General features: G+C 57.9%; 1 protein-coding gene across 4 annotated transcripts in view; it reads right to left on the reverse strand.

The window, feature by feature from the left end:
• Window positions 1–1,050: 1,050 nt before the first annotated feature.
• LOC144726209 (protein 4.1-like) overlaps window positions 1,051–25,183 on the reverse strand; it is an 80,103-nt gene continuing 55,970 nt past the window's right edge. For all 4 annotated transcript variants that reach the window (XM_078604724.1, XM_078604725.1, XM_078604723.1 and 1 more), the window contains exons 10-20: window positions 23,919–24,016; window positions 22,406–22,584; window positions 21,470–21,795; window positions 20,266–20,328; window positions 18,810–18,998; window positions 12,215–12,904; window positions 10,095–10,223; window positions 9,662–9,763; window positions 8,106–8,186; window positions 3,396–3,560; window positions 1,051–1,704 (exon numbers count right to left, since the gene is read on the reverse strand). In XM_078604724.1, the coding sequence (XP_078460850.1) occupies window positions 3,429–3,560; window positions 8,106–8,186; window positions 9,662–9,763; window positions 10,095–10,223; window positions 12,215–12,904; window positions 18,810–18,998; window positions 20,266–20,328; window positions 21,470–21,795; window positions 22,406–22,584; window positions 23,919–24,016 (1,989 nt within the window). In that variant the 3' untranslated portion in view covers window positions 1,051–1,704; window positions 3,396–3,428. The remainder of the gene's footprint in view (window positions 1,705–3,395; window positions 3,561–8,105; window positions 8,187–9,661; window positions 9,764–10,094; window positions 10,224–12,214; window positions 12,905–18,809; window positions 18,999–20,265; window positions 20,329–21,469; window positions 21,796–22,405; window positions 22,585–23,918; window positions 24,017–25,183) is intronic.

A 25,183-nucleotide genomic window follows, 5' to 3' on the forward strand; every position in this document is an offset into this window, starting at 1 on the left:
GGGGAGTCCCTGAAGAGCTCAGTGGTAAAATGAAAAATAGTAAAAACATTTTTTGTTGCGATTTTCTTCCCCTTCTCTATACTTTGCATGGTTGTGTTTTGTCTACCGAGTGCTGCCGTAACTTTCTGACCCCGTGCAACCCGACCTGGATATCTGTGGGGGGGGGGGGGCGAGGGGGGAAAGAGCTTCATAGCTCATCGGATTTCCATCCAGGATAAACAAAGATTACGAATTCTGTTTCAATTCACGAGCAGCCCCCCCCCCCCTCCAGTAGGAGCCCCCATTCGCTTGCCCTCAGTCTCACTTCGATGCGTTGGGGGGGGGGGAGGGCAGGGGGGGGGGGGCGAGGGTGGGGGGGCGAGGGGGGGGCGACGGGGGGGGGGCGAGGGGGGGGGCGAGGGGGGGGGGGCGGAACGGAACTGCGTCCCCTGAGCGCGGGGGGTCGCGCCATTGGGGCGGGTTTTGTGAAGAAAGAGAGAAGAGAGAGAGAGACAAGGAAGCTTCAGGCAGGTAAAAAATAAAACGACCAGTTCCGTCGGCTCCCGTCGGCACGGCGAGCCGGGCTTGTGCGACGTCCACATGCGTTCAATCCCGACCCCTGATGCATATTTGAAGTTTGCGGTGTCTCTCTCTCTCTCTCCCCGCGGTCGTGTGGATTTTTCGCCGGCAACTCCAGCTTTCCCCCCCGCCACATTTAGAATCAACGTGCATTCAGGGTATTTGGCCGACATACATGTCCATGCGACGCTGAGCCGCTTTGTCGAGCTCTCATCTGTGGCCAAGGCAGCTTCTGAAAAAAGAGCTGCACAGCTCAGTGGGCCTTACGTGGTAAAACTAAAACAAGTTTAGTTCTTGCTGTTGTTTAGCACAGGCCAGCAGTTACCCCTGGAAGCGAAGGCCGGTTCGCCACGGGGAAGCAGGAAAGCAACCACCGCCACTTCCAACGCTGAAGAACGCGGCAGCAGCAGCAGCCTCATCAGGCTGAAGGACAGCGAGCGTTGTTGGTCTTTAAGCGAAGATTTAAAATGAGAAAAATACTAAAAACGTTAATCGTGGCCAGTTAAAGACTTTATCATCCGAGATGTAGTACGGTGGAGAGCCGGTGGCTCCAGACCGAAGGAGCGCGAGGCCGTTAGAAACTCGCGGCAGCCCCCCAAGTCCATTAGAAACTCGCGGCAGCCCCTCAAGTCCATTAGAAACTCGCGGCAGCCCCCCAAGTCCATTAGAAACTCGCGGCAGCCCCCCAAGTCCATTAGAAACTCGCGGCAGCCCCCCAAGTCCATTAGAAACTCGTGGCAGCCTCCCAGGCTGTGGGGATTTTGGCAGGAGGCCCCTTTGCGAGGTTTTATTTTTCCTTTCCCGCGTGCACGATTAAAAACGCGCACGAGCGAACGGAATAAAAAGCAAAACGTTAACGGACAACGTAAAAAAATAATAATAATCTGAGATCAAGAGCGAGAGAGAAACAAAAAAACACAAATCGTGAAGCGTGGTTCGAGTCAGGGGCGGCGGAATGAGCGCCGACAACCGCGGGCAACAGCGGAGCCGAGGGTGGGTGGGTGGGCGACGTCCCCCTGGCGTGTGACGTCCCCCCCCCTGGCGTGTGGCGGGGGCCGCCGCTGCGGCACGGGAGTGGTTCCTGTGGCGCGACGCTCGCGGGGTGACCTCCCCACGGCCCCGTGGCTCCACCCCTCCTGCCAGCCGCTGAGGACACCACGCACACGCACGCACCACACGCACACACCGCCACATGCACGCACCACACGCACGCACCACACGCACGCACCGCCACATGCACGCACCACACGCACGCACCGTCACACGCACACACCACACGCACGCACCACACATAGCGCCACGCACGCACCGCCGCACGCACGCACCACATGCACCGCCACACGCACGCACCACACGCACCGCCACACGCACCGCCACATGCCCGCACCGCCACACGCACGCACCACACGCACGCACGCACCACACGCACCACACGCACGCACCACATGCACCGCCGCCCGCACCGCCACACGCACGCACCACACGCACGCACCGCCACACGCACGCACCGCCACACGCCCGCACCACACACAGCGCCACACGCACGCACCACACGCACGCGCCACACGCACCGCCACATGCCCGCACCGCCACACGCACCACACGCACGCACCACACGCACGCACCACACGCACCACACGCACCACACGCACGCACCACACATCGCACGCACAAACCACACGCACGCACCACACACGCACCCCGCCGCCACCGCCAAACAGACATCACCAGTGAGCATCGGCAGCAGACCGCCGCACTCACACACACGGCAGTCTGCCAGGTGTGTGTGTGTGCGTGTACACATCTTGTGTGCGTGTACACATGTTGTGTGCGTGTACACGTATTGTGTGCGTGTACACGTGTTGTGTGTGTGGGGAGCGGTGGTGCAGCGGTTGGCACGCTGCGCTATGAACCCGGCGACCCGAGTTGGATTCCCGCTCACGGCCAACACCAGTGACAATTATCAGAACCGTTGCTGGGCCTCCCCTAGGTCGACTCAGCCTAAAATGATGAGTACCTGGTGTGGTGTGTAAACATCGCCATTGTGGAGACAAAGGCGGCCGGGCGTGGTGTTGGCCACTCACCCCCTCGTGTGCCGTGCCAGCCTTCATAGGTGCTCGCTAACAGCACTTGCCCCAGCAGTCTGTTCAGGCTATTCTGGGGGATCTTTGTCTTTTCCTTTGTGCGTGCGTGCACTGCACGGCTCAAGCCCATAGCACCCAACATGATAAAACAAAGAAGACCCACAAACTTGAACCTCGAACTTAACAAAAAATCGACACGGTGGCTAGATGTGAACGATCTCGCCTGGTATGCAGGTGGTCGTAGGCTCAAGCCTGACCCTGGCACCTGTATATTTGGAGTCTCTGGTGTCTCTCTCTCTCATCATCACGGTGGCTAGGAGATGTTAACTACCTCGCCTGGTGTACAGGAGGTTCGTGGGTTCGATCCCGACCCTGACGCCTGCTCCCTGTGGCCGCGTGGATTTTTTTCTTCTCCGGGTCCTCCGATTTTTTTTTGCCATCCACATTTAGAATCAACGTCACGCGTTTAGAGAATTTGGCTGCTGCCGCTATACATTTACCCGTGATAAGCCACTTGTCGTTGGGCTATTCAACTGTGATGGCCAAGTCGCTTCCGAAAAAGAACTACACAGCTCATTTGGGCCTCACCCGGCACAATAAAGATAGTCTTAGTCTCCACGGCTCGACTTCCGCAGTGGAAAAACAAGCTGGTGCATCCCCCCTCCCGATAGGCTGACTTGGCGCGGCTCAGACGCGCAGTGCGCAGCAAGGGGGCACCGTGAGGGTCGGGAGGCCGACGGGCTGCGGCGTCACCTGGGCAGGGAGGGGGGTGCGGGGCAGCGGCCCTCAGGGGCGCTGCTCCTCCTCGTCGTCGTCGTCGTCCTCGATCGAGACGTCCGTCTCCTTGTGCACGACCACCTTGGTGACCGCCATGTCGGGGTGCTGCTCCTTGGCCTCGCGGATTGCCTGGGCCAGGGCCTGCTCAGAATAAACAACACACCACACACACGCACAGGTCGTCACACGCAGGTCGTCACACGGAGGTCGTCACACGCAGGTCGTCACATGGAGGTTGTCACACACAGGTCGTCACACGGAGGTCCGTCACATGCACACACGCAGGTCGTCACACGCACAGGTCGTCACACGCACACACGCAGGTTGTCACACACAGGTCGTCACACGGAGGTCGTCACACACAGGTCGTTACATGGAGGTCGTCACACGCACACACGCAGGTCGTCACACACACAGGTCGTCACACGGAGGTCGTCACACGCAGGTCGTCACACGGAGATCGTCACAAGGAGGTTGTCACACGCAGGTCGTCACACGGAGATCGTCACACGGAGGTCGTCACACGCAGGTCGTCACACGGAGGTCGTCACACACAGGTCGTCACACGGAGGTCGTCACACACAGGTCGTCACACGGAGATCGTCACACGGAGATCGTCACACGGAGGTCGTCACACGCAGGTCGTCACACGGAGTTCGTCACATGGAGGTCGTCACACGCAGGTCGTCACATGGAAGTCGTCATACGGAGGTTGTCACACACAGGTCGTCACACGGAGGTCGTCACACGCAGGTAGTCACACGCAGGTCGTCACACACAGGTCGTCACACGGAGGTCGTCACACACAGGTCGTCACACGCAGGTCATCACACGGAGGTCGTCACACACAGGTCGTCACACGGAGGTCATCAGACGGAGGTCGTCACACACAGGTCGTCACACACAGGTCGTCACACACAGGTCGTCACACGGAGGTCATCACACGGAGGTCGTCACACACAGGTCGTCACACGGAGGTCATCAGACGGAGGTCGTCACACACAGGTCGTCACACACAGGTCATCACACTCAGGTCGTCACACGCAGGTCGTCACACGGAGGTCGTCACACGGAGGTCGTCACACGGAGGTCGTCACACGGAGGTCATCACACGGAGGTCGTCACACGGAGGTCGTCACACGCAGGTCATCACACGCAGGTCGTCACACGCAGGTCGTCACACGGAGGTCGTCACACGCAGGTCGTCACACGGAGGTCGCCACACACAGGTCGTCACACGGAGGTCGTCACACGCAGGTCGTCACACGGAGGTCGTCACACGGAGGTCGTCACACGCAGGTCGTCACACGGAGGTCGTCACACGGAGGTCGACACACGGAGGTCGTCACACGCAGGTCGTCACACGCAGGTCGTCACACGCAGGTCGTCACACACAGGTCGTCACACACAGGTCGTCACACGGAGGTCGTCACACACAGGTCGTCACACGGAGGTCGTCACACGGAGGTCGTCACACGGAGGTCGTCACACGCAGGTCGTCACACGGAGTTCGTCACACGGAGGTCGTCACACGCAGGTCGTCACACGGAGGTCGTCACACGCAGGTCGTCACACGCAGGTCGTCACACGGAGGTCGTCACACGCAGGTCGTCACACGGAGGTCATCAGACGGAGGTCGTCACACACAGGTCGTCACACACAGGTCGTCACACGGAGGTCATCAGACGGAGGTCGTCACACACAGGTCGTCACACGGAGGTCGTCACACGGAGGTCGTCACACACAGGTCGTCACACACAGGTCGTCACACGGAGGTCGTCACACGGAGGTCGTCACACACAGGTCGTCACACGCAGGTCGTCACACGGAGGTCGTCACACGGAGGTCGTCACACGGAGGTCGTCACACACAGGTCGTCACACGGAGGTCGTCACACGGAGGTCATCAGACGGAGGTCGTCACATGGAGGTTGTCACACACAGGTCGTCACATGGAGGTCGTCACATGGAGGTCGTCACACGCAGGTCGTCACACGTACACACGCAGGTCGTCACACGCACACACCCAGGTCGTCACATGGAGGTCGTCACATGGAGGTCGTCACACACGCAGGTCGTCACACACGCAGGTCGTCACACACAGATTTTCATACACACAAAAAAAGACAAAGATCCCCCGTATAGCCTTAACAGACTGGAGGGGGCAAGTGCTGTTAGCGAGTACCTATGAAGGCCGGCACGGCACACGAGGGGGTGGGTGGCCAGCAACCATGCCCGACCGCCTTTGTCTCCCTAGTGGCGATGTTTACACACCGCACCAGGTACTAAATTGAGGCTGAGTCGACCTAGGGGAGGCCCATGACCGGTTTAGATAATCGCCACTGGTGTTTGCCGTGAGTGGGAATCGAACCCGGGTCGCCGGGTTCATCGCGCAGTGCGCTAACCGCTACACTACCGCTCCCCACTGTCATACACACAGAGGTCGTCACACGCACGCCATGGTAGAGATGTGTTAACTACCTCGCCTGGTATACAGGAGGACGTGCGTTCGATCCCAACCCCTATTTGAAGTTTGAGTGCCTCTCTCTCCCCGTGATCACGTAGATTTTTCTGCGGGTCCTCCAGTTTTCCCCTCCACATTCAGAATCAACATCGCACGTTTGGCCGCTGCTATAAATGTCCACACGCCGATGAGAAGCCACTTCATTGAGCTTTCATTTGTGATGGTGGGGTCACTCAGTGGGGCCCTTACCTGGTAAAATAAATAGTAATTCCTGCAGTCACGAAAGCTTCAAAACAAGTAAAAAAACACATTCCTGCGGAGGGAGCTGGTAGGAACGTTGGGTTTCTCGGTCAATGGCCAGGGTCAACGGCCGCGTGGTGTATTCCGCAAATATGGCCGACTGTGAGGGCGGGCACAAGCCGGCGTGAGTAGGTTAAACGTTGAGTTTTATAAGGGCACCACGGGGTGACCAGCCCAGCCCCACCCCTCCCACCCAGCCCCTCCCCACCCTCCCCACCCACAGCCCCTCCCCACCCTCCCAACCCAGATCCGCCCCACCCTCCCCCACCCAGCCCCTCCCCACCCTCCCCTCCCCACCCAGCCCCTCCCCACCCTCCCCTCCCCACCCAGCCCCTCCCCACCCTCCCCTCCCCACCCAGCCCCTCCCTGCACGACGGACACAATAATCCCCTGTGGGCTGGTGTAATCAGGAGGTTCCTACCAGTATTTTTTTTTTAAACAAGTAGTAAACTTTTACAACTGTTAAATGGGCCGAGACACAGGAGGTCAAAGCAAGGGGCTGGCCACAACAAGCCGACAGGGTGACGGATCGCTGCGGAGCAACGCAGCGTATTCCCAGGGGCCAAGCCTCATCGCAGCTTCACTCACGAGGGGAGAAATCTCCCGCTCCAGAGCGCCATCGCCGCGAGATGAGAAAACCGAAGCCGCCAGTCGCAGCACCGATGTGTTTGTTTCGTGCTTACTTTCACAGGCTCGCCTTCATCGCCGCCACCATTGTATTTGTGGTCAGCCAAGTCACGCCCGTGTGTAGTGTGGGTCAGGTCGAGTGAGGCAGCAACCAAAACTTGAGGCGATTCAAGAGGTTTGGTTTGTCTTAAATTTTTTAGACCAGCCACCCTGCTCGCTTTCACACCGTAGCGTACCTCTAGCACCACACGGTGCGCTCACAATAGGCCGCAGGATGACCCCTTTATCCCGACATTCACACCCGAGCCTACGCGTTCCCGAACACTCACACACCCTCAAGGTACTTGTAGCCTTGGATAGCATTTTCCACCCACTTCTGGGCGACATTCATAAGAAACCCGACGACTTCAAGGCGACGCTGCACGCCCCGCATCGTGGACCACCGCCGGCCTCACACTGTCGTCAGAGGAGGCAGCAAGCCGGCGCCTACCGGCTCCTTCCCACCACAGGCGGCGTCGGAGGCAGCCTCCCTGCGCTCCGCTGCCCATTCCTGCTCCCCACCGGGCGTCCACGCTGGAAGCTTGGATATTGTCTGAGACCGCTCCCGTTCCCCGCTGGCTGGAGCCCGAGAGCAGAGATGGCCGAGGTCTTCCTCCACTCACCCCCCGCTATTCTCTCTTGCCACTTATTTGAGCCACGTGACAACCGGTTATCGTTGTTTTTGTCATCGCGATTGGGCTTGTTTACCCACGACAACCTCGCCGGGTCTCGGAGACCTCTTTTCTTCAGGAGGGTGGTCCCGCCAATTTTTCGGGGTAGAGGGGCGGGGGGGGCGATGGTCGCCACGAAGAAATCCCGATTGAGCGATTTGCTAGGAAAATTCTTGAAACGTGGAGCAGCGTGACGCCGCAGTCGCCACCGCCGCTTGCTGGGATTTTTAACTTCCGCAGTGTTCATCCGTACAGATGGGACGGATTAAAATCCGTCCGGTGTCCGCACAGAGGGCTTTACATTTCTAAATTTAGAAGTCACGCAGTGTTCCATCACGGCACGACTTTCACGCATCCCCAGACTCGGGGACGAGGTCGCGAGCGGCCGTCACGCAGCCCAAATATTGCGCGCCGCCGGCTACATCGGGCGCGGACTCCTCCCTCGTCTCAAATGGGCGCCCGGCATTGGAACCGCGAGCGAACGCCGCACGGCACACGCCGTGGTTACTACTCCCGCTGCTGTTTATGCACCGGGTACTCATTTGAGGCCGAGTCAACCTAGGGGAGGCCACGCGCGTGCACACACCTGGTCATGGTCGATGTCGGTGTCGGCCATGATGACGATGCGCTTCTCGATGCGCGTCTCCGAAATGCCTCCCTTCACCGTCTACGAGCACGGTGAGAGACGCGGTCACACACAGATTACACACATACACACACACATACACAGCCAACACACACACACACATACACACACAGCCAACACACACACAGAGTCACCACACACACACAGAGCCAACACACACACAGCCAACACACACACAGAGCCAACACACATACACACATACATACACACACACAGCCAACACACACACACACAGCCAACACACACAGCCAACACACACAGCCAACACACACAGCCAACACACACAGCCAACACACACATACATACACACACACACAGCAAACATACACACAGCCAACACACACACATACACACACAGCCAACACACACACAGAGAGTCACCACACACACACACACAGAGCCAACACCACACACACACAGCCACACAGAGCACACACACACAGCCAACATACACACATACATACACACATACACACAGCCAACATACACACAGCCAACACCCACACACAGCCAACACACACACATACATACACACACACAGCCAACACACACACACAGCCACCACACACACAGCCACCACACACACAGCCAGCACACACACACACACACAGCCAACACACACACAGCGCCAACACACACAGCCAGCACACACACAGCGCCAACACACACAGCCAGCACACACACAGCCAACACCACACACAGACACACACACAGACACAGAGCCACCACACACACACACAGAGCCACCACACACACACACACACAGAGCCACCGCACACACACATAGCCACCACACACACACAGAGAGCCACCACCACACACACGCACACGCCACCACCACACACACACACACGCCACCACCATACACACACACAGAGAGCCACCACACACACACACACACAGAGAGCCACCACACACACACACACAGAGAGCCACCACACACACACACAGAGAGAGCCATCACACACACATGCACACAGAGAGCCACCACACACACGCACAGAGCCACCACACACACACACACGCCACCACCACACACACACAGAAAGCCACCACACACACACACAGCCAACACACACACACACAGAGCCAACACACACACACGCCACCACCACAAACACACAGCCACCACACACACACGCAACCACCACACACACGCACAGCGCCACCACAACAACAGCCGCCATTCGCCAACAAGTGTCGGTGATGTCACCAAGGCTATGTGCACTGTAAGGCCAAGTGTCGAATGCCCGCTGGCAGGAGGTCACGGGACAGATCCAGGTACCGTGGGCTGACTGATTGAGCTGCACCACCCCACCGGGGTCACGGTCCACATTTGGCAACTTTGAAAAAAATTACCCACAAATCACCAGCACGAGCAATCATCACCCCCCTACTGGCAGACTATCAGCCATTTGCAGGACAGGCGGCGAGCCACGGGGGGGGGGGGGGGGGGGGGGGGACGACAGCCATCACTGGGGGGGTTGCCGCCCTACCTTGGTGATGTGCGTGGTGGTCGTGGTGGCAACGGACTCTGCCGAGAAGCCGGCCATTTCGGGCAAGACACTCGACTCGGACGCCTCGCCTCCGCGCCCCTCCTGGCGAGAGAACCACAACGTCGGCATCACCGTCACCGCCGCCGGTTGTCAGGCCACGGCCCCGGCAGAGGCCGACGTTTCGCACGGCTCCGGCGGTTGGGAGCGACGCCGCCGGGACAACGCGAGGCGCCGGCTAACGTCGTACGAGCTACGGTCACGGGCCCGGCGGGCGCGGCAGGGTGGTGCGGTGGCGACGCTCAAGGCCGCGGGGACGACAGTCAGGTGAGAAGCACTTTTGGATTTCACGCGGGGAGGCGGAGAGACGCCGGGAACACATGGGAGAGACGTCGACCGCTGTCCCTTATCCGAGTGATATCCGCACGTCTGGTACCTGCGTGGCCGCGTAGGTGATGGTCTTGGTGTGCGTGTGCACGATGGGAACGTCCGTGGTGGAGAAGTCCGCCCTCCCCGTGTGCGACACCTCGCTGAAGCTCACGCTCTCCGTGGCGATCAGAGGTGGCTGTGTTCCGCACACGCACACACGTACACACACACGTACACACACACAGGTACACACACACACACACGCACACACACGGACAGACACACACGTGTGAGCGTGTGAGCGTGGGCGGCATCGCAGTGGTGATGCTCGCGCCTCCCAGCGGGAAGCATTGGAGTTCGATTCCCGACACCGCCGCTGTTCTGTGTGACGTCAGTACGTTCTCCTCCATGGCCTGTCTGGGCTTCCTCCGCGTTCTCCGATTTCCTCCCGTACAAAGTAAAAAACAACTCAACATGCATGCATGCATTCCTCCAATTGCGAAGTCCCGATTTCCGAATTTTCGCTTTCACGAAATTTGAGTTGCGCGCCATACACAAGGGACGTCTGGTTGGGCGTCCTGAATCAGCGTACTGTGACAAGGTGTACTGTGACAAGGTGTACTGTGACAGGGTGTACTGTGACAGGGTGTACTGTGACAAGGTGTACTGTGACAAGGTGTACTGTGACAGGGTGTACTGTGACAGGGCGTACTGTGACAAGGCGTACTGTGACAAGGCGTACTGTGACAGGGTGTACTGTGACAGGGTGTACTGCAACAGGGCGTACTGCGACAGGGCGTACTGGGACAGGGCGTACTGCGACAGGGCGTACTGGGACAGGGCGTACTGCGAGAGGGCGTACTGCGACAGGGCGTACTGCGACAGGGCGTACTGCGACAGGGCGTACTGTGACAGGGTGTACTGTGACAAGGCGTACTGTGACAGGGTGTACTGCAACAGGGTGTACTGCGACAGGGTGTACTGCGACAGGGTGTACTGCGACAGGGTGTACTGTGACAGGGTGTACTGCGACAGGGTGTACTGTGACAGGGTGTACTGTGACAGGGTGTACTGTGACAGAGCATGTTGCTACAGGACACGCTGCGACAGTTTTCCCACATCGCCAGTTCGCTCTTTCTTCCCGGTCCGCATAGCGGCTGTTAGCGCGTGCTCCATGGGTCCCAATCGATCGAGGTTTTTGTTCGCCGTCTCACTTCAAGCACCCTTCAATACGAGCAGCAAAGTGCGGATCAACATCGCCCGGCTATATTTACTCCAGAAAAGAAGTCCCGGCAAGCGATGGAGCCTGGCGAACGAAGCCCGGGACGTCGTGAAGAGGCACCAGAGAAATCAGCTCGCCTGAGCCACCGCGGTGGCCCGGAGATGTTGACGACTTCACCTGCTACACAGGAGGTCGTGGATTTGATCCCGACCCTGACGCCTGCTGTATATTTGGAGTTTGCGTCTCTCTCTCTCTCTCCCTATGGTCGTGTGGATTTTTCTCCGGGTCCTCCGATTTTTTCTCTGCACGTTTAGAATCAACATCACGCATACAGAGTATACATTCCTACATGATAAGCCACTTACAATTGGGCTATCATTGGTGATAGCCAGTTCGCTCCTGTAGCTCAGTGAGGCCTTACCTGGTGTAATAAAAAACATTGTTGAGTGTTTATCTTATTGCGCTGCAGAAGAGTGGAGCGACAGCGCCCTGCAGCGGCGCAATGCGGACACGGCGACACACCGCGGTGCGTGCCTCTGCTGCCGCCTTGTGGTGCCGTGTGGTGACGCCGCCGGGTGAGACCGTGGGGTAATGCCGCATCAACCCCGCCGGTCACAGACCTGAGGCAGCTTGAGGCTTTCATCCAGCAGTGGAATGACCATGGCTGTTTCATGATGACGGTGAAGATATGGGGCGACCTTGCAACTTTTTGAGGTTTGTTTGGGGGACTTTCTGCTTCAAGGAGCCTGAACAGACTGTTGGGGCAAGTGCTGTTAGCGAGCAGCACCTATGAAGGCCGGCACGGCTCACGAGGAGGTGGGTGGTCAGCACCACGCGCCCGCACCAGGTACTCATTTGAGGCCGAGTAGACCTAGGGGAGGCCCAGGACCGCTGGATTCGTGGCGTCGCGCGCTAACCGCGCTAACCGCCGCTGACGCACACACGGACACACACGCGGCCCTCACCTCAAAACCGCGCTCCTCCTCCGACTCGCTGGTCTCCGACTCGGACGCGTCGGCCCCGTTGGCTTTGGGCTTCCCCTCGTCGCCGTGCCCGCCGGCCGCCCCCTTCCTCAGCGCCACGGCCACCTTCATCATCTCCCTCTCCAGGAAGTCGACGTCCCCCGCGGCCCCCTCGGCCTCCTCCCCGGGTGCTCCGCCCGAAGCCTGGGCCTCGCCTGCGCCCGTCGCCTCGGCCCCGTCGTGGGGGACCGCTCGGGGCGGGGCGGCCACGCGTCCGACGACCTCCTCCTCCGCCGCCGCTCTCTTCTCCGTCTTTGCTCTCTCCTCCTCCTCGCTCCTCCTGCCGCCCGACGAGGGAGCCGTCTGGACGCCGGGCCCGGTGCGAGCGTCGCCGTCGCCACCGCCGCCGGAGGAGGATGAGTCGTCCTTCTCGTCGGAGGAGCCCTTGAGCAGGTCGGGCTCGCCAGTGATCACCACCGTCTTGTAGACGACCCGCGACATCGACACCGAACTGCTGCTGCTCATTCGCTGCTGCTGCGGCTGCTGCTGCGGCTGCTGCTGCGGCTGTTGCTGCCGCTGCGGCTGCTGCTGCTGCTGCTGCGGCTGCTGCTGCTGCGGCTGCCGCTGCGGCTGCTGCTGCTGAGGCTGCGCTGCCTCCGCCCTGGAGCCTTCCTCCTCCTTCTTCTCTATCCTCTGCGGGGGACAAGCGGCCGAGGCGCAACGCGGGAAAAAAGTGAGCGTCTGGGGGAAAAGTCCCAAGGCAGAGGTTGGTGGGCCGCACAGAGACGGAGCTCGCCTGACGCGCCAACGCACAAGGGTCCGACGAAGTGCCCGCAAGCCGCAGCGTCACCAGCAGGGTTTCTGGCACCCCACCGGAGAGATGTTGACTACCTCGCCTGGTATACAGGAGGTCGGGGGGTTCAATCCCGACTCTGACGCCTGCTGCTGTATATTTGGAGTTTGCGGTATCTCTCTCTCTCTCCCCTTGGTCACGTTAATTTTTCTTCGGGTCCTCCGGTTTTTCCCCTCCACATTTAGAATCAACATCGCCACACGTTTAAAGTAATTTGGCCGCTTATAAATTTCTACGTGATGACGATAGTCCACTTCGTTGAGCTATCATTTGTAATGGCCAGAGTCGCTTCTGACAATGAGCGACGTAGCTCAAGTGGGGCCTTACCTGGCTTAAATAGTTTTAGTGAGAGTGCCCTCCCCCTGCCGCGCATGGGGACTCAACGTGGGGCTTCCTGCGTTTCCATCCATTAGCCTAAAATACTCTGCTACTACTACTGCTGCTTCTGCTGCTGCTGCAGCTACTGCTACTGCGGCTGCTGTTGCGGCTACTGCTGCTGCTGCAGCTACTGCTACTGCTGCTGCTGCAGATACTGCTGATGTGGCTAGTGAGCTGCTGCTGCTGCTGTGGCTGCTGCTGCAGCTACTGCTGCTGCTGCTACGGCTGCTGCTGCTACTGTGGTTGCTGCTGCTGCGGCTGCTGCTGCTGCTGTGGTTGCTGCTGCACAAGCGGCCGTGGGGAGCCACTCCGAGTGCCGCCAGCGCTGCGCCGAGTCGCCCTGATGACTCCCAGAACGCGAGCCGTCTTGTAACCGTTTGTGCAAACATTTTTTCAAGCATCTACGAACTACGTGGTCGAAGGAAGATGTTTTAAAAATGGTGCAGGGGCCAGAGGGCATCCCCCATCGCACTCCAAGGCGACCGGGGAATGGCTCCGACTGCCGGCAACGCAGCTTTACCTGGGGCCTGCCCACCATCAGATGGTCAGGGACTCCGAAAGCACAAAAAATGACCCGGAGTACTGGCCTAATTATAGTATCATGGGCTTTGACCACGTCAATAAAGCTCCACACACTCATGCAGACAAGACAAAGATACCCCGTATAGCCTTAGCAAGTGCTTAGCAAGTGTGTTTAGCGAGCACCTATGAAGGCCGGCACGGCACACGAGATTGGTGGCCAGCACCACGCCTGGCCGCCAGATACTCGTTTGAGGCTGAGTCAACCTAGGGGAGGCCCAAGACCGGTTCAGACAAGCGTCACTGGTGTCGACCGTGAGCGGGAATCAAACCCGGACCGTCGGCTCCGTAAGCGCAGCACGCTAACCGCTACGCCACCACTCCCCACTATCTCCACACACAAGCCAAAGAGCCTTAACAGACCTTTGGGGCAAGTGCTGCACACAGACACACAGAGACAGACGCACAGACACAAAGACGCACAGACGCATAAACGCACAGATACATAGACACACAAACACACAGACACACACGTGACACACTCGTGCCGGATGTCAGGTGACCACTCGACATCACCCCCCCCACCCCACCCCCCGTGGGCATCGTGCGTTCGTATCGCCGGTCTCTCCGCTCGCTCCTCAGCCGGCGAGGCTATCGTCGCGGCGACGGCGGCACCTGCGAGATCTCTACGAGCAGCTCGTCCGCAAACTGGGCGGGGGGCTCCCGCGGGTGCGGGCCCAGAGGCCGCGCCGTCCACGCCTCGTCGCCCGGCGCCGCCGTGGCCACCTCGTGTGGCTGGCCGCTGGGCGCGCTCGAGGGCGCGGGCTCCTCGGGCAGCTGTGCCCAATAATCCTCCTCCTCATCATCCTTCAGGGTCATGGCAGCAACGGCGGCGGCAGCCAGGGAGGTCGAGGAGGGGCGCATGCGCCGGAGGTGATGGGACACCGTGATGGTAGAGCATTCATGATGGTACATCGTAATGGTTCATCATTCATGATGGTACATCATTCATGATGGTACATCGTAATGGTTCATCATTCATGATGGTACATCGTAATGGTTCATCATTCATGATGGTACATCGTAATGGTTCATCATTCATGATGGTACATCATTCATGATGGTACATCATAATGGTTCATCAATCATGATGGTACATCATTCATGATGGTACATTGTAATGGTTCATCATTCATGATGGTACATTGTAATGGTTCATCATTCATGATGGTACATTGTAATGGTACATCATTCATGATGGTACATTGTAATGGTACATCATGATGGTACATCATCCGTGTTGGTACATTATAATGGTACACCAATGATAATGGTACGCCATGGCAAATAACACGGATGGTTCATCGTATCGTTACCATCGTTCGCAACGTACACCGGTTACGATGGTGGGTCGTGGTGGTACATCGGTGAATCACGTCACGTTCAGGACGTAACACCGTTCAGATGTGACATCGTTCAGATGTGACATCGTTCAGGAGGAGGGGGTGGTGTTGTGGTGTCAAGACAGAGGCAGGGTTAGGGTTGGCAGGGCAGAGGGTCGTGGGTGTTTTGGGGAGAGAGACACGAACGGGGGCGGTGGGGTTGGAGGCGGCGTTGGTTGGGTTTTGAGATGAATGAGCAAGCGGCTGTCACCAGGGGGCAATGGGGGTGCGTGGAGCCGAGCGACGGGGCGAGGAACCGTGAACAGCAGCAGTGGGGGAGGCAGCAGCGGCGGCGAGGAGAGAAGCAGACGTTAGAAGCAGGTTAGTGAGAAACACACATTCACTGGGTTTGCAGTTCGGCGCAGAAGTGACTTCATTAGCTCAAGGCTCCCCCCATTCTCCATGTCTTGCATTCACTGACTCTGCAGTGCGTGGATGTGAACACATCTCGTGGTCGTGACTGGCATAGCCATCTTAGAGGAGGTGTCAGTGTGTGGTGCGTGGTGTGCCTGCCCAAGCTGTCCCTGGGGCTCGATGTTGTTGCTGTGCTGTTGTTCCTGTTGTTGTTCGTGCTGGGCTCCGTTTTTAAATCCTTTATATTAAGTTCACTTGCTTGCTTACGACCGTGCAAATCTTTAAGTCGTTTTTTAACCCACTTCCCGTGATCCAATCGAGCTGACATTTTGCACACAGACTCGTTGTGCGTGACAATGTATGTTCGTGAAAAATTTTCTCCAAAATTTTACACTTTTTAGGAAAAAATTAATTATATTTAATTACCAATTGCTTAATGGTGGCAGCCATTCATCTGACCCATAGGTGGCAGCCATCTCAAGCCAGAGGACGAGAGGACTCTAGCCGCCACGCATATAAAGGATTTATAGTGAAAAACTTTGTTTTTACGGGTTAATTTGTTTATGTTACCAGGTAAGGCCCCACTGAGCTACGTAGCGCTTTTTCAGATGCCACCTGGCCCATCACAAACGAGACCTCAGCCAAGTGGCTTATCGCGTGGAAATGTACCGCGGCGGCCAAATGATCTAAACGCACGTTAATTCTAAACGCGGAGAGAAATCCACGCGACCACGGGGAGAGAGAACATGCAGACTCAGGGTAAGGGTCGAACCCACGACCTCCTGTATACCAGGCGAGGGAGTTAACATCTCGACGCCCCAAGTTCGGCTTCGCACGCGGTCAGCGACAGGACCAGCCGGCGCTGGAAGTCTGCGTCGGGGCTTTGCGAGTGTAACCCGCTGACCCTGCCCATACTGGACGTGTGTGACAAAGAGCTTCATAGCTCATCGGATTCTTCCTCCTACAGTCGAAATAGAAATTTGTATTCTGATTCTGAGTGGATCGCAGCGGCCGATACAAAACGCCGCTTGGAGCCGGCGGCGTTCCCGTCCAGCGGCACAGCGAGCGGCTCGTGAGTGGAAAAGTTTTGAGTTTGAATCCTGGCTGGGGGTTGCGACTCGGACCCATCATCGCGCTCCAGGGCCGATAAAACAGGTACAGGTGACCCCCGACTTACGACCCCCGCTTTTGCGACCTTTCTTACGACCAAAACTCCCGTCTACGACCGCCTAGCGACTGCTACTGATGCCGAGTCGATTGGCGCTGCGTCCGAGCACGCCACTCGCAGACGCTAGCGCCTTCGGGTGACGAGTCTGCGCATGCCACGTGCTGCTTTGCTCTTCTGCCGAATGCGCATGTCCAGGGTAGCCCGGCAGTCTGCAGCTGCGCCGGGAGCAAATGCAGCAGCGTCTCTTTCTCGACTCTCTTCACTTCTTTGTAAAAAAAAATATGTTCGCCTTTTAATACATCTGAGAAGAGGAAATGTGATGCACGTGCAGAAAAGTACTTAAGGATTTTCAAATGTAAGTGTTTGTTTTTTACTTAATAAATGTTGCTAAAGGTTATGAAGTTGCAATAAATGTTTGTTGGCCAATTTTGGTATTTTTACGGGAGGGAATGGGTTTCCAGGAACGGAACCCCAATGTCTGACATTGCGCCCTATGGGAGGCGAGGCTTCGACTTACGACGCCTCGACTTGCGATCGTCGTCCAGGAACCAATTAGGTCGTAGGTGCGGGGGTTGCCTGTACCACGTTGTGGGAGAAGCTAACGGCGGCTGTCCCGTGGATAGACTCCCCCCCCACCCCTGCCCCACGGATGTGGAAGGCAACGCATCTTCCCGGGACTGCGGTCTGGGTTTCATCAACCAGCAACTGGTGAACCTGGCACCAACGTCGGCGTGGCCAAAGGTGCGTCGACTTCCATCGACCGCGGCCGCCAAAGGAAGCCGTCGCCGGCTCGACCACGTCCACACGGCAATTCGCGAGTCTCGCACGGCGGCCAAATATTTCGTTAAAAGCGGTGCGGGTAACGCATGCTGCCGAGAAGAGTCGGCCTCGAGCCGTAGGTGACCCCGCAAAACTATCGCCCCCCCCATCTCGAACCCGAGCGCAATCTCAAAGGTCGCAGAGCGCCTGCGTCTGAAGCGGTTCCTTCCCCGCGCCGCTGCGACGGGCAGATTCAAACCGTTGCGGTCGGCGTACCGGAAGTCGCGCGGCGCCGAGACGGCTCTAGCTAAAGATCACCGATGACCTCTACAAGTTCACGGACGAGCGGTGCGCCGCGTTGTTGGTCAGCCTCGATCTCTCAGCCGCCTACGACACCACTGACCACCAGACACTCATCGGACAGGCCAAGGTCAAGGTTCGGTCGATCGCAGTTCATCAAGCTTGGCGACGAACAGACATCGCCCGTGCCCTGCCTAGTCGGCGATCCACAGGGGTCCCCCCCCCCCCGTACCCACGCTCTTCCTATTTTCAACATACGTCTCTCATCGTATTAACATCAAGTTCCACCGAAATGCCGATGTTGTACTATTGTACACCGCAGTGAAGTCACAGCTAGATATGGAGAGCCTCGGCAGTCCGCGAAGATCGCACGCGCGCGGTGCACGAGTAGTTTGTTGGGTGAAAAGTCTACGGGTCTCCCTGCGAGTCTCTGTGTGAGTCTACGGGTCTCCGTGTGAGTCTCTGTGTGAGTCTACGGGTCTCTGTGTGAGTCTCTGGGTTTCTGTGGGAGTCTGCAGGTTTTTTTGTATTCTTTGCCGGTGTAACTTGCTGACCCGCCCATACTGGATATCTGTGAAGTCTCTGTGTGAGTCTATGGGTCTCTATGCAAATCTACGGGTCTCTGTGCGAGTCTATAGGTCTCTGTGTGAGTCTGTGTGCGAGTCTACGGGTCTCTGTGCGAGCCTCTGTGTGAATCTACGGGTCTCTGTTCGAGGCACTGTGCAAGTCTACGGGTGTTTCTGTTTGTCTCTCTGCGTGCGAGGGAAGAGGATGCCTCTGCCAATCGGTGCTGGGGGCTGTGGGGGGAGGGGGAAGGGTTCGGACCTCCGCGCCGGGCTGGCCGTGCCGGCGCACGGGCGACGGCTCCTGCAGGCGGATGTCCCAGCCGCCGGCCGGTGGCGCCGTCATGGCGCCGGCCGCGCCGTCGGGCCGCGACTCCAGGAAGGAGCGCTTGAGCTCGCTGAGGCTCGCCTGCCGCTTGAGCAGCAGCTCGTCCGGCCGGCGCTCCAGCTCCTGCGGGAACCGTCGCCCACCACCACCCCGGCGGTTAGAGGGCGGCCGCGGTGACGCACGTGCATGTGTGTGCATGTCGGTGTGTGTGCGTGTCGGTGTGTGTGTGCGTGTCGGTGTGTGTGTGTGTGCGTGTCAGTATGTGTGTGTGCGTGCAGTATGTGTGTGTGTGCGTGTCGGTGTGTGTGTGTGTGTGTGCGTGTCAGTATGTGTGTGTGCGTGTCGGTGTGTGTGTGTGTGCGTGTCGGTGTGTGTGTGCATGTGGGTGTGTGCGTGTCGATGTGTGTGCATGTCAGTATGTGTGTGTGCGTGTCGGTGTGTGTGTGCATGTCGGTGTGTGTGTGCGTACGTGCCGTTGCGTGTCGGAATGTGAGCGTGTCGGTGCATCTGCATGGCAGTGTGCGCGCGTGTCAGTGTGTGTGCGTGTCGGCGTGTGCGTGTCAGTGTGTGTGCATACGTGTCGTTGTGCGTGTGCGTGTCGGTGTATGCGTGTTGGTGTGTGCGGGTTAGTGTGTGTGCATGTCAGTGTGTCGGTGTGTGTGCGTGTCAGTGCGTGTCAGTGCGCGTGTCAGTGTCAGTGTGCGTGTCAGTGTGCGTGTCAGTGAGCGTGTCAGTGCGCGTGTCAGTGCGCGTGGCAGTGCGCGTGGCAGTGCGCGTGGCAGTGCGCGTGTCAGTGTGAGTGTCGGTGTGGGTGTCAGTGCGCGTGGCAGTGCGTGTCAGTGTGCTTGTCAGTGTGCGTGTCAGTGTGCGTGTCAGTGTGCGTGTCAGTGTGCGTGGCAGTGTGCGTGTCAGTGTGCGTCTGTGTCGGTTTGTGTGCGTGTCGTTATTCACCAATAATGGCCAAGAGAAGTATTTGAGGCACTTTAACCGAGGTGTCAAGTTTAAGCTGTGTAGAGCCCAACACACAGCAACGCACAACAACAACAACCACCAAAACAACTACAACAACCGCAACACCCACAGAAACAACCACAACATCAATCACAGCATCAACCACAACAACAACCACAAGAACAACCACAACACCGTAACAACCACGTGCTTCTTCAGGAACTGAAACAACCGGCATAGACCGAGAGTTCCTGAAAGAGGCACGGGGAGCTAAAACGTCGGGGGGGGGATGGGGGAGGCACCATGCCCAAAACAATGCAGAGCAGTGTGCACGCACGCACGTGCCGGAAAAACCCCCCCAAACGCGGGGGCCCGGGGCAATCCACAAAGAAGTTTGAGAGGTCGCGGAGTGGAGGGACGGGGCAGGCACCATACGAACCTCTAACATTAGCCTGCTATGCCTGATATAAATGTTTTCTCCGTCTGCTTTCTTAGGCCTTCTCTGTGAAAGGGGAGGGAACACACGGGGGGAGGGAGGGAGGGGAGGGAAGGGAGGAAGGGGAGGGAAGGGAGGAATGCAAATGATAAATACACAAACAAAAGCAAAGCAAAAAGAACCGCGGCGCAAAACGGACACGGCACAGGGGACGTTGACTGGAATGGGCAAACCAAGGTGATGACGATGATGACGATGATGACGACGATGACGAAGATGACGGTGATGACGATGATGACGATGATGACGACGACTATGATGACGTTGATGACGACGACGATGTGCTCTGTGCTCTGCAGGGGCAAGGGGGCGGGCACGTGGGGGTGAGCGTGGGGGGGTGGGATGGCGGAGGATCTCGAAGCACATTTTTTTTAGGCTCTAGAATCTAAAACTACTTGTAATTCATTTGACCAGGTAAGGCCCCATTGAGCTGTACAGCTCTTTTCAGAAGCCTTGACCTGGCTGTCACAAATGATAGCCCAACGAAGTGGACTATTATCATCATCATCAATATCGCGTGGAAATTTATAGCAGGAGCCAAATGTTCTGAACGCGTGACATTGATTCTAAATGTAGATGTGAAAAACCGGAGGACCCAGAGAAAAAATGTATGTGACCGTGGGGAGAGAGACACCGCAAGCTCCAAATATACAGCAGGTGTCAAGGGTCGAAATCAAACCCGCGACTTCCTGTATAACAGGCGAGGCAGTCAGCATCTCCTAGCCACCGTGGCATTTGAATGTGCAAGTGATGTTTTGTACAACGAAACACGGAGGCTTGGACTCCCTCAACATAAATAAATCTCCCTTCCCCACGTTTGTCTCTCCAGTTGTATGTGTTAATTGGCGCGACGACCCGTCAGCCACACGGCCTCCTGGGAGCTCGCCCCGTCAGCAGTGTTGGCAACCAAAACTCGGGGTTTCAACCTTCCGGGTCTCATCGGCAAGCTCGGTTTCTTCCCCTTAACGAACGCCGCACGGTCATTTGTCGAGGGCGCTCCGCATTTAATGCTAACAAATATAATTAGATATTGCAGAGAAGTCGGAGTGCGCTGCCCCCGCAGCGGTGTGGCTCAAGGCAAGCATCGGCCAAACTCGGTTCTGCCGGCGATCGGTGGCGGCGGCGGCGTTGAAGGAGCTCCCCTCACCTTCACCTCCTCCCCCTGCGCCTCCGAGCTCTGGACGGAGGCTTCCTCTTTGTTGTCGTCGTCGCGGCCGGCGCCGCCAACAACGTCGTCGTCGCCGCCGTCGTTACCGCCGTCCGTCGTCTCCGCCCGATCGGCGGCGTTCCCGCCCGCCGTCGCGGCGAGGGTGGCCCCGCTGGTCTTGGTTGTGGCGGTGACGGTGGTGACGGCGGCGACGGAGTTGACGGCGTGGCGCTCGCCCCCCACGGAGTTGCGGGGGTCAGCGGTGGGGGGCGGAGGCTCGTCGTCGAGACCCCACGAGGAGCCGTCCTGGCTGCCCCCACCCGGCGCTGGCAACGACATCGGCGAGAGACAAAAACACAATCGCCGTTTAGTGATTGTCAAACACAATCGCCGTTTAGTGATTGTCAAACACAATCGCCGTTTAGTGATTGTCAAACACAATCGCCGTTTAGTGATTGTCAAACACAATCGCCGTTTAGTGATTGTCAAACACAATCGCCGTTTAGTGATTGTCAAACACAATCAGTTTCTCCAACACATTTATATATTTACGCGATCGAACCCAAAAACCTCGATTAAGAATAATATTGGTCGCGAAAGCCTAATGCGTGTTAAGCAAACTACATTCACGTTCACTTTCAAACTCTACTCGCGTGCTGAGCGCGAGACTGCCAGCAGAGCCTTCCCCACTTCACGTGTGCGAAAGATGTTCAACAAACACACACACACATATATATACATGGGGGGGGTTAGTTTGAAACAGATATGGGAGAAACGAGGGTAGGAGAGCAGGGGGAGGTGTCCGGCAAGGCGCCTGCGATGGGCCAAAGTGTCCAGAGCGCCGGTGGAAGAGGGGGTATCGCCCTTCTGCGCGCTCGTTTGCCTGCCCGCCCGCCCACCTACCCGCCCACCCGCCCGCCCGTCCGCTCGCATCACCTCCGTCGAGCGAGCTGGACACGGTGTAGCGCTTGCTGGCGGAGCGAGTGAAGTGTGGCGCGGGGCGGTCGATCTGCGAGCTGGCGGCGCGCGTCTGCGCCTGCGTGCGCCCCGAGTAGCGGAAGCGCGAGCCCAGCGTGAGGAAGCGGCCCTTGGGCGCCGGCTCCGGGGTCACCAGCCTGGCGGTGACGCGGCGACGACAACAACGACACCGGTCAACAACGACAACAACAACAACAACACGCCAAACAATAACAACAACGATAAACAACAACAATAATAGCAACACACAGATCCATAATAACAACACTGATCAACAGCAACACTGATCAACAACAACACACAGATCAATAACAACACGACACACACACTGCTCACCAACAATACACCAATCATTAACGCCAACAACAGCAACAACAACAGACCGATCAACAACAACAACAAGCAGCTCCAGGAGCAGCCAGGGCAGCAGCGACGAGCGCCCAGGTCACGGTGTCCCGGGGTCTGCCCTCCTCACTGCCCATCGGGAGGGAGAACGAAGAGGGGGGGGGGGTGAAGGACGAGCAGGGGAAGGAGGAGGAGGGGACAGGAGGAGGGGGCCGAGGGCGAGGAGGGGTGGAGGAGGGAGGAGGAGTTGCAGGGGGAGGAAGATGAGGAGGGAGGGGGGCATGGGAAGGAGGGGCAGGAGGAGGTTTTCTCCTTCTTCTTGTCGTCGTGCGGCTGCTGACGGAGACGTGGAGCAACAGCGGCGACGGTCTCACATTGAGGTGGTCGAGCCAGCAGACAGCCGCGTCAAGGAGCAAGCGGAGTCGTGTGTCATCATCGTCGTCATCATCGTCATCAGCGTCGTCATCGTCGTCACTGCAATGTCTCTCTCCTTCGTACTTGTGGATCGGGGCGTTGCGTCGTTACACGTCGCTACGGTCCGTTCTGGATGAGCACAGGTGTGGATCGTGAGCAGCTTCGTGGAAGATCACACCCAAGGGGTCTTCTGCATTGGGTCTTTGAGGAGGAGGTGGTGCTGACGACGACGATGCCCCAGGTGAGTGGTGCAGGCCACCTCACAATCATTTCCGTTCGTTTATTACAGCCCCAGGTCAATGCGCTGCTGTGTGACGAAGGACTCCCCCCCCCCGCCCCTTATGCCGTGGTCAGCCATGGGCAGTTTTTTTAAAAATCATAATTCACCACTCTGGTCAGTGTGCGTTGGCAAAGAGGAGAGTCCGGCCAGCTGTTCAGACGTCTGAGACGCCCCCCCCCCACCCCGCATCTGAGTTCCGTGTCGGGGCGCCATCGTCTGTGTGTGTGTGCGCGAGTGCGTCTCTGTGTGCGCGTCTGCGTGTGTGCGATTGAGTGCGTGCGTGTGTGCGTGCGTCTGTGTGCACGTCTGCGTGCATCTGTGTGTGTGCGTGCGACTGCGTGTGTGCGTCTGCGTGTGTGCGTGCGTCTGCGCGTGTGCGTGCCGTGCGTCTGCGTGCGTGCATCTGCGTGTATGCGTGCATGCGGGCCTCACCGGAAGAAGGTGTGGTGCTCCACGCACACCTTCCAGAGGCGTTTGGCGGCGCGGTGGTTGGGCAGCTTGAAGCCGATGGTGCTCTCAAACTGGTCGAGCTGAGCGAGCGCGAGCGGGAGAGAATCAGAATCGTTATTTAGACCGGAGGAATCCGATGAGCTATGAAGCTCTTTTTCAAAGATGTCCAGTAATCGTACAGAAAGAGAGAGGGAGGCAATCAGTCACATGTCGCCGTGCGTGTCTGTGCATCTCTGTGTGTGGATATGGGTCTCTATGTGAATCTGTGGGTCTCTGCGAGTCTATGGGTCTCTATTTGAGTCTGTAGATCTCTATTGAAGTCTGTCAATCTCTGTGAGTCTATGGGTCTCTATGTGAGTCTGTGGGTCTCTATGTGAGTCTATAGGTCTCTGTGAGTCTATGGGTCTCTAGGTAAATATGTGGGTCTCGAGGTAAGTCTGTGGGTCTCTTTGCAAGTCTGTGGGTCTCTATGCGAGTCTGTGGATCTCTATGTGAGTCTATAGTTCTCTATGTGAGTCTGTGGGGCTCTATGGGTCTCTATGTGAGTCTGCGGGAGAGAGGTAGGCAGTCGGTCATGGGCAGAGCAAAAAAAGGAGCTCTTCTGCTCTGTGCGATCCACCAACTCTGACTGCCTCCACGGTGCCGTGCTAAAGGCCGGGCTGGCCGACAGGCTGCAGGCCGGGCTACAGGCCAATTAATGGGCGCGTGTACGTCGAATTTCTTTTGCAAACCGTACGTTGCCAACCGTGCTAATCGGAGGTGCGAACGAGTCGTTTATACGCGTGGACGGAAACCAGAGCGCCCAAGTGCGAGGTGGCAATGCTCTATCCCGCACAGCTGGAACAGATGGGGAGATCACACGTGTGTTCGTATGTTGAACTTCTTTCGCACTGCGTAAGGAAGCCAACCGTGCTAGTTGGAGGTGCGGGGGAAGGGACATTATTTGGCTGTCCCACCTTCTCCTGGCAGAGCCAGGGAGCACGGCTCCTCCTCGACGCCCATGGCAAGCGGAGCATCACGACGATCGTGCGGCGGTCCACTGACTTTCGCTGCCGCTTGCGCTGCTGCTACTGCTGCTACTGCTGCCGCTGCCGCTACTGCTGCCCCTGCCACTGCTACTGCTGCCGCTGCTACTGCTGCTACTGCCGCTGCTGTAGCTACTGCTGCTGCCGCTGCTGCTGCTACTACTGCTGCCGCTGCCACTGCCGCTGCTACTGCTGCCGCTGCTACTGCCTGTTTCTGCTGCT

The sequence above is a fragment of the Lampetra planeri genome, chromosome 23 (genome assembly GCF_965212315.1).
Source record: "Lampetra planeri chromosome 23, kcLamPlan1.2.h2, whole genome shotgun sequence".
Taxonomy (NCBI): Eukaryota; Metazoa; Chordata; class Hyperoartia; order Petromyzontiformes; family Petromyzontidae; genus Lampetra; species Lampetra planeri.